At 30.5% G+C, this 10,432-nt stretch overlaps 1 protein-coding gene across 4 annotated transcripts; it reads left to right on the forward strand.

The window, feature by feature from the left end:
- The first annotated feature begins 239 nt into the window (after positions 1-239).
- LOC106478830 (UDP-N-acetylglucosamine transferase subunit ALG13 homolog) lies at positions 240-10,195 on the forward strand. Of its 4 annotated transcripts, none has more exons than XM_013939403.2 (5): positions 240-302; positions 3,166-3,302; positions 5,667-5,832; positions 7,031-7,169; positions 9,946-10,195. In XM_013939403.2, the coding sequence occupies exons 2-5, from the start codon at positions 3,213-3,215 to the stop codon at positions 10,055-10,057; spliced, it is 507 nt and encodes a 168-aa protein (XP_013794857.1). In that variant the 5' UTR covers positions 240-302; positions 3,166-3,212; the 3' UTR covers positions 10,058-10,195. The 4 variants fall into 4 exon arrangements, with proteins under 4 accessions (XP_013794857.1, XP_013794856.1, XP_022238210.1 ...); XM_013939402.2 differs by having other exon boundaries at positions 247-302; positions 3,244-3,302; XM_022382502.1 differs by lacking the exon at positions 240-302 and adding an exon at positions 953-1,046.
- Positions 10,196-10,432: the final 237 nt, after the last annotated feature.

Here is a 10,432-nt window from a genome sequence, read left to right on the forward strand (position 1 = left end):
AGGTATGAATAGTACAATTAGTAATTACGAAGACAAACAGCCGCCCGTAGGGTGGCGTTTCTGATAATAAAAATATTATCTTCTATACTATTATTCTGCTTGTTTGTATGTACGACTGTTATGCTTTCTGACCGAGAACCTGCTGCATAAGCATGCGTTGTTAGAATGTTTCCCCAAGAAAACCGCGCATGCGCATTATTGACTCGACGACAAACAGTCTGCCTGCGGCAGAGAGCTGCAAAGCTTAGTAATGAAGTCATTACAATTGCTGTATGAAACAAGAAGTAACAACAAAAGGGAATGTAAATATATTTTACTAACCATTTTGTACAACAGAATATTAAAAACTTATCAAAGTTTTAAAAAAGGTTTGACATTAGGTCTTAGAATAACATTATAAGTTTATTTATCGATAGTATTAAGTACAGTAAAGTTTAGTCCTAACTAACCAAAAAAGTATAAAAAAACGTACACAGGTTACAGTGTTAATTTATCTCTTTATCGAACTTAGGCCTAACATAAGTTAAAGTTTTATAAGGTACGCCCTATATACAAGTGGATTTACACATTTCGTTGTCTACGATTACAGTTCGTTTGTATTGTGATAGAAATGTTATATTTAAAGAAGTATTGTTTCGATAAAGATACTAATTTGCCGCAAATGTTTTGTGGGTCTCTGCTAGTTTTAAGAAATGAGATTCTGTGATTAAGAAGTTACGAAAGCGACTTAACGCTTCACAAGTGTTGTACGTGTACGTATCCTTCATTTACGGTTTGCGTTGATTTTTCGGTATTCCTTGTACTATGTGTTACTTTTAGCAATAAATCACTTGAAACCTGATGAAAGTTGAAATTTATTCGTTCTGTTATTTCACTGCTTCTTTTCAAGAATGCATGGTGCGCCCTCTCATAATGTTGAAATTAGGATAATATTATAAACAGTTGCTATTTATGACATAGTTACACTACCAGGAATATTACACTGTAAATAGAGCCAAAGAATTAGATTCTGGATGTACTTTCTTAAATATTTGTAATTGTATCATGTAAGTAACAGAGATTAATAAAAACCCAGATTTTGAAATCAGTTATAATATTTTTATTTATTATGCTTAACTATTACATATTCCTTTGAAATTGAAAATTAATGAATAATATCCAGACATTAAGGGACCATTTAGTCCTTCATGGCTGACCTTACACACCAGCCCTTGATATAAGTCAAATTAAAACCGACCCTTTATTTTTTTTAAAGAAAATGTTTTATTTTTAACCCCACACTTGTGAAGTGTTAACCTTTACTACTGCTGATACCAACTTATTTCATAAGCCAACCACCCTATTAGTATTAGTGTAGTTAAATACAACTGCCCTAGTTGAAGTCTAGCCTGTTTTTTCCAAATGTTAAACTTGTATCTTCTCCACCTGTTGCCTTTAGAATACAGCACAGATAAGAAGCTATTATCCTATCAATCCTGGTATAATTTTCAGTAAAATTATATCTTCCTCATCTGTTCATGGTATTATCATAGTTGAATGATAATTCTCTTCTATAACCAAACTGTACTCAGTATTACAAGTGGAGCTAACTAGCATTTCTTGTAGTGAGGGGTAGTTGCATCATTTGGATTGTAACCAATATGTCTAGAATAGTATAAATACACCCTAAAACTCTATTAACTTTACTACTAGCAACAGAGCACTGCTTTGATGGCTTGAATGACTCATCCACTACTCTGCCAAGACATGTTTCTTCAGTCACACTATTAAGTGGGTTACTTGTAGTGATGTAATTAAAAGTCATTTGCCAAATATTTGTCTAAATTACCATTTGATCCAAAACATTCTGTATTATCACAATACAGCTAGAGATACCCAAGAGTTAATGTCATTAAAAAACTTTACTAGTGTACTAATTATGTCCCTATAAATGTTATTAGTGTAAATAAGAGAAAGCAAGTGCCAAGCATTGACCCATAAGGTGTGCCAGTAGTAACAAAGGCTCAGTTTAGTTTTATCTCCATTAATAACTCATTCTTTCTCTCACCCAGCTACCTTACAAACCAATATATAAGATGCAAAAAGAAAGGTTTTATTTAGCTTGAACTAGTCTTATTTTGTTGATCAGGTCAGAGAGTGAAGGGATGACCAGAATGGTCTAAATGAATCTTTATCATCTAACAAAAGGAAAAATTAATTTTCAAATGTTTCAAAGTGTTCTTCACATGCAAATTTGGCTTGTAAGTGTAAAGTGAAGGGATAATTGAAGTAAGTACAAGGTAATGCATTTGAGTCATTGTAATTTGGATCACACATTTAATGTAAGGTGAGAACTCAGTAGTACAACTGAAGAAAGACATCTGGACATAGTGGTGGATAAGTCACTCAAGGCAGTGCTATGTTGCTAGTTGTAAAGTTAATAGAATTTTAGGGTGTATATTTACAGACATATTGATTACAAGTGAGAAAATGTGATCATCTGTACATAAATTAGTATGTAAGTTTCACTTGGAATACTGTGTGCAGTTTGGTCTTTTCATCTAAGGAAATATATCGACTTATTGGAAAACATTTAGAGGGGGGCTACTAGAATGATTCGAAGGATGGGAGTCCTATCTTGAAGGTAGTGTAAGGTAAGAACTATTTAAATTATTTTATCTTGAGAAAAGAAGGGTACAAGATTATTTCATTTAAGTTTAGAAGATTATTAGTGGGATTGATATAATAAAGACATTTGATAGCTTTGTTCCATATTTGGAAGATAATGGGATGAGAGGACACAAGTTTAAGATTTCAAAAAGACATTCAGTTAAGACAGTTTTATTTTTCTGATGGGATGAGTTGCCATTAGAAGTAGTGGAGGCCAGAACTTTACAGGAATGTATGAGGGGGGGTTGATAATTTCCTGAAAAATAAAGGGTATGTTTAAATTTTTACTTCTTTCAAAGATGGTTATGCCAGGAGAGCCTTGAAAGAACCAAGTGGTCCCTTTTTTGTCTACGTGTTATGTTTTATTGATAATATATATTTGATGTTAAAAATGTATTTTAATAAGTTATATTCTTTCAAATGTAAATAAAAATTAAATAAAAGTAGCTACATGTATCTGTTTTTGGGCTGTTTATTTCAGAGATATAAAACAAATCTATGTAATTCTCTCTTTAGATTTAGAGAAATTTGAATCATTACATATGCACACATGAAGAAACAACATGGGATGTAAAAAAACTGTATTTGTTACAGTTGGTACAACTTCCTTTGACCAGCTAGTCGAGACAGTTATTACTCCAGAAGTCTTGCAGGTAAGTTCTAGTTAGTTACACTTTAAAGTCTTCTTCTGAATGTTTAACTATGATATAATCAATCATTATTCTTTGTATGAGAATTGGAGTGCTGTGTGCATATTTTGGTCCATTTACTGTAGGGAGGACATTAACATGTTAGGATGAATGCAGAGACAGGCTACGAGAATAATACCCACAACTAGTATAAAAATGTATCATGTGAAGAGAGACCTTTTTTAGTCTTGTTTTCTTGAAAGTGCAAGCAAATTAGAGGTCACTTTATTCAAGTACTCAAAACTTCTAGAAGTTAGGACAATCTTCCTTTGGGTGGTTTGTTTAATTAAATGATGGAATGAAAAGGTTAGAAATACAAACTTGAAAATTAGGGGTAATAGGTTTACATTTTAAGGCTTAATTACAGACTTATTCTTGACAAAATTATTTTCTGGTAGTTTTATGAGTGTGTGGAATGGTTTGCTTACTACCATGGTGTATGTTTGTTGTAGTTTTAACTCTTTTTTTTTTTCAATCTGTGTTCTGTTGTTATATAGACATGAAAAGTTACATTTAACTTGGTTTTGTTCTTTTGGTGGATAAGGGGTGACTTCGATTGATTTAATGGATGTTTTGTCTTATCTTTTGTTGTTGTGTTTTCTAGTTTAATGATAGAAAATCAGCGATTGTTTATAACTGTTTAAAGTATGTTTTAGTATTGAAAGACTTGTGTTTCTTCAAATTACTGATGTGGAAATTGAGAGTGCACAAATTTTATAGTATTTAAAAGTTATGAGAACTGTTTAGCCTAACAAATTAATTTGGCATACTAATGATGCTGAGTATGACTAAAACTGTGGAAAGGCTTGTTAATACAAGACTTTTTGCTGTGTTACAGAAATACTGATGTTTTGGTAGAACAGAAGTTTTGAAGTGTGAAAGTTTGTGGAAATTTGTAATAGTTTGTTTTGTATTTGAATGTAATTAAAAATGACAAATACTTTGCTGTTTTCTATATATATAAATTTTGAATTTAAAAAACGACTGTGGGCTGCAGAGAGTTGTTTGTAAATTGACGACTTTAAATTATTTTAAATAGTGATGACTTCTCATGTGCTTTCAATAATGCTGGTTTTAGAAAAAAGTTAAAAAGAGAATTTACCTGAAATCTGACTTTTAAAATTGTAAGGTTAATTTGGTTTTGCTCTTTGCTGTTTTCCATAGTTTTTCAACTCTGCCCATTCATGTTTAAAAATATTCCTCTGCCAACTCCACAAATACAATATAGAGCAATGGTTCCCAACCTTTTTATGTGGTGTACCCCCAATCAGACCTATGATCCAGTGGCATATCACTAATGTATATAACTTGTTACAAAAAATGCATTGTTGAAAAATGTTGGTAAGTCACCAAGGCTGCCCTCCAATTCTGAGGCATGGAGTTTATTTTTACTCTAATATTTGTCATAGGTTCTACCATACACCCCAGCTTTGTCTTCATGTACCTTGGGGGGTTTACATATCACAGGTTGAGAACCACTGGTATGGAAAGAACTACAAATCTAATTACCCTTTCATTATGTTAACATTGTTAATTACTTACAATTTGGAGTACATCTCAAAATCACAAAGCACAAATTATGACCAATATAAACTTTGCTGCAAGAGTTGGAGGGTTGCAAAATCAACCTTAAGTCTATTGTATACTCATGCTGTCACTACTTGCCAGAATATTATAATTTCCCTGAAAAGGGGACAAAAGCTGCCTGGAAGAGTCATTTATTTTAACCACATGCACCATATACAGTAGTTGGTTGTCTGTCAGTCAATCAGCAGACACTAAAGTAACATCACATAAAGGATGCTTAATGTTGCAATTTGTACTGTTGTGACATCAGTAAAACGTGCGCATGCCATGAATCACAAGAAGAATTATGCACTCTGTAGGCTACAATACAGTGTGACATATGAGCTTCAAAAGGAAGAAATAAAAGTAATTGTTACTCTTAATTTACATCTTTTAATTAATTGAAAAGTTTGAGATTCATGAGGTTAGTTGATGACTAATGGGATAAATGATGCTCAAGTACATGTTTGTTGATATATTTTTGAACAGCATACATGGAAATCAGAAATTTGTAATTTTATGTTCAGAATTATAAAGAATATTGTACAATATAAAACTATCTGACAACTGCTGTTACAGTAAAAAAAAATTATGCCTCCTTGTATTTGGAATTAGAAAATAACTCCTTTGTGTAGAAATAAAATAAACATAAATATTAATATTTGAGAATATTGCTTTACAAACCTTTGATGAAAAAAATTAAATGAGAATCCTTAAATTATATTTCTTTATGAATGAATAATATTGAATTGTGTCTTTCAGATTCTTTCAGGAAGAGGATATGAAAAGATTTTAATTCAGATAGGAAAGGGTGACTTTCAACCTGTTCAAGATGACACACATGTAGAGCAAATTATTGAGTATTATAGGTACAAGGAATCAATTGAAAGTGACATTCGAGAAGCTTCTTTGGTTATAAGTCATGCAGGTGAGAATACTTAAAACTTGTATTATACCAGACATTGATGTTTGATGTGCTTTTTTGGTGATATAAGAGCCTTAACATTTTTTTGCCTAAAGTACTGAAAATGCTATGAAAATGAAGTAATTGTAAATTCTATAATAGAAGAGAATAGTATGTACAGCTACATTGCATTAAAAAAAGAAATCTGATAAAACCCTACTTGTTAAGAGCTTAGATTATACAGTACTAATTATTAAGCTTTTTATTCATCAGTGGTGCATGACTTTGATTATATCAAAGTGTTAGTTTGTTTCAAAAAAATTACTTTCTTTTAGTTTGTTTAAAACTTTGTTTTTCATGTGTTATCTTCTTTTCAGTTCAAATATTTTTTATTCTCCATACATAACTTCATTCACTGTAAATAGTCCCCTGGTGGTACAGTGGTAAGTCTTTGGATTTACAATGCTAAAATCAGGGGTTTGATTCCCCCTCGGTGGACATAGCAGATAGCCAGATGTGCCTTTGCTATAACAAAAACACACACTGTAAATAGCACAATAATTATCAATAATAACAGGAAGACATTACAGTGACAGTATTTTATTTTTAAAGCATGTTAATAAGTCTTAAATAGAATTTCAAGATTATACTTAGATCATTTTTTGGAAAATTATTTTTATTCTCATGGAAATTGTGTAATATAAGTTTACAAAATACTTGGGAGCAATGATTTTTTTTTTTCTTTTGCTGTAATAGTGTGATAGTGGTATTAACCCATCATTTATGCTGTTTTTGAAGTTCAAGAATTATAAATAATTCCCCAAAAAATGGATAAAGTGACCACATTCTCCACAAAAAAAGAAAGAAGTCTGAACCTTAATATTCCTGGGAATTGATGGTATAAAAATTTAGGACTAACAACTTATAATTTAGCAAAATTTTAAAGTATGTTCGTAAGTAAACTATTTCTGTCAATATTTTGATTAATATTTGAATATATGACATTTTGCACAAAAAGAAGTTATGTAAGTAATTCTATTTCATGAAATAGAGAATTAATATGGGTAGGTCTGAATTTAACTCCAAACTTACTGATACAATAACAAATACAGGTAGTGTAATTTTGTGGTGATTTTTAGGTGTAGTAAGTGTATTTAGGCATTTACATATGTATACACATGCATACATTTCTTTATTCCAAAGATATTTCTGGTATCTTTAGGAGCTGGGAGTGTGCTAGAGACCTTGAGAGCCAGAAAGCCTCTGATTGTGGTAATTAATGAAAATTTGATGGGAAATCACCAGATGGAGCTAGCATATCAGTTATTTCAAGATGGACATTTGTATTACTGCAAATGTGGGTAAGTACAGAGGCAATGTAATTTTGGCCCTGCAAAAAAATTCATAGTTATAAGATTTAGTGATACTGCAACTAGAGTTTCATTTAGAAAAGTAATTGTAACATATTGATCAGATTTTAATTGAACTTGAATCTTTTAAAACGTTCTCTGTGTGTATGGCAGGTTAGAGAAGAGCAAAAATGTGTAGAAAACAAGAAAACTGAAGTACACATTAACAAATCAAAACCCAATTCAACCTATGAAAAAACTGATACAGTCGAGAATTGGCTAAGTTCCCCTTTTTGAATCATTATTAACCTTCTGTTTTATATAATATCTGCCTGCTTTGGTTGGACAGTATTATGATTATTTCAATACCAACTTCAAAGATCTCTGATAATTTTTGATATTTTCAATTGTTAGAGTTCCTTCAACAAACACCATTAATGATTCACATATTCGTTATATTATCTCATTGTAGTGTAAGTGTCAGAATACACATACAAACACAAATAGATATCTATGCAGTTTTAGATCTAGAATAAAAATAAATTTTTAATCAATGAGTTTGCAAATTTTGATGAGAAAAAAGCTGAGTATAAAATTTCTACAGATATTTTCAAGTAATGATTTTATGAAATCAATCAACATATTTTAATAATATAGTATTTAAAATACGACATATTAAGCAAATGGCTCATTTTATACATAAAGAATATACTCGTTCTTTCTATAACTTTTGTGTTTACGTGTAGATACTTCTTAATTTGTATTTTAAAGAAAAAGTATGTTATGTAAAATGCTTATTCATAGAAAGTGTTATTGTTTAACTTGTATTTCAAACTGTTTTGTGTAGCTCTGCTAATATCAAGGTATGTATGATAACTGTTAAACTTTTAAATATACTAACACTAATGTTGTTTTGATCAACCTCCATTTGTACTAACTGCTCGGGAAAATTACTTTTATCATAATGTTTTCTAGGTATGGTGACATTAAGAACATGTGATATAAAATAACTGTGGATTCTTGGGTGATTTTAAAAGTTTATAATTGCTGTGGTTTGAGTGAATGTGTGAGTCTGCTGCAGTGATTTTATTATATAATTTTTATTATTGTATTAAAATTATTTTATTTTATTTTTCCCTCCTAGACATCTTTAAAAGGTTTTAATTCAGTTACATAAAAGTTGTTATTGGAAGTAGCCAAACTTATTGGTGCTAAGTTACTGTGTAATGTGAAGTTATGATTAAATGTTAGAAGCTCAAATGTAAAAGAAAAAAAATGTTTTCAAATTATACGTGCAGGCCTTACAACTTTATAACACTGTATATTCGTAACTGATGATAATTTATTTGCTAAAGAGCTGCTGCTACTACTAATTTCCGAACAATAACATTTTTTGATTTAGTACGCTGAATTAAACTGTTTTTGTTTATAAAATAAGTCCTGATATGTACAAGAGTAGTGTAACTGTGTCCTGCTGCTACTTCCCATTACTGTAACAAGACCTAATGAACTTTGTTCACCTAAGGAGTATTATGCCTATCAGAAAAATAAGTATAGGGAATTGCAAAGTACTTAACCTCTTTCTAAGTCAATGAAACAATATTAAAATTTGTTGTTTTATGATGAAACCATTTCTTCTTTTTTTATTATCTACACAGAAAACTTTGTTTACCATTAGTTTTAGTTCATAGGTCAGATGCTTATATCTGTCACACCGAGCAGGCTCACCCTTTCAGCTGTGGGGGCACTATATTGTGATGGTCAATCCCACTATTCATTGGTAAAAGAGTAGCCCAAGAGTTGGCAGTGGGTGATGTTGACTAGCTACCTTTCTTCTAGTCTATCACTGCTAAATTAGGGATGGATAGTGCAGATAGCTCTCGTGTAGCTTTGCATGAAATTCCAAACAAACAAAACCTGATACTGATATTATATGGATAAGAAAGGTAATAGAAAGTCATCTGGCTGAATGAGGTTACTGCTGTATTCTTTAAGTATTAAATCAAAAGCTAAGTGTAACTTCTTCAAACTCATATATTTAGTTAATTATTTCTAGCAATTTAAAACTAACATCATACAACATACCAAACTGATAATTTTTTAAAACTTACCAACTCTACTTTTAAGTATAAAGATGGTTATAAAACATAATTAATTTACTTATTTTGTTTTTAAATAAATGCAGGGAAATTGGCTAAATTTATACTAACATTTTAAAATTGAAATGCAGAGCACAGAGAAAACTAGAATTAATGTGTGATTTAAATATTCTACATTTAGTTTTGTATTAAAAGTACTTTAATCCCTTGCTTACCGTAGGGTCATATACTTGGTATGTTCACTATTTCTTTTCCCAAGGAACTTATACGTATATTTTGATAAAGGTTTTTCGTGCTGAATCCATTGATATGTGGATTGTAGTGCCTTTCTTCAATAAAATATACAATAAATTAGTTAAGTTTTTGTTTGAATATTATTAAATCTGATGGAGTAGACATATATTACATGTATGTTTATAATGTAAAATGAAGTGTAACATAGAGTAGTGAACGTGTTATAGTATTAGATCAATGTGATACCTGATATAGGTTTTGTAAACTTTGTCATTCACTGCCTAGATATATCTTTAGTAAATGGAAACTGCTGATACTGTAGCATGATGCAGATTCTAACTCTTCTTATCAATGGAACAACAGTATTACATTTATCAACTGTGGTATATTGATGGTACAAATAATTCTAACATTTCATCATATCAATATAACTCCCCTTTTTTTTTTTATAATAGCACTTTGAAGGAAACTTTGGCTTCAATGGATGAGGGCCAGTTGATTCCATTCTGTGGAGGAGAACCAGCAAAATTTGCTCAATTTATAAACAGAGTAATGGGTGTTATGTGATAAGTGTAAAATGATACTTCAAAAAAAGTTGAGTTTTTAATAAAAGAAAAGTGAGAAACTGGTCCTTGACATTGTATCATTATTAATGTGTGTGAATTATGGTACATATAATGTTGAATAAAATATATGGTGCTCAAAGATGTCTGTATTTTCAGTAGAGTTATTTCTTCATTAAAACTTTCTTTAAATAATACATATTGAAATAATAAATAAATAATACAACAATAAAATTAATACACAATTAAAAACGTTTTTAAAATGTGGACTCTAGATGTTTCCTGATGATGACATGGTAAACATCGAAACATGTAAAGTCCATATTTTAGAAATGTTTTCAACTGTGTATCAATTTTAACATTGTGTGTTATTTATTTA

The sequence above is a fragment of the Limulus polyphemus genome, unplaced genomic scaffold, assembly GCF_000517525.1.
Source record: "Limulus polyphemus unplaced genomic scaffold, Limulus_polyphemus-2.1.2 Scaffold253, whole genome shotgun sequence".
NCBI lineage: Eukaryota > Metazoa > Arthropoda > Merostomata > Xiphosura > Limulidae > Limulus > Limulus polyphemus.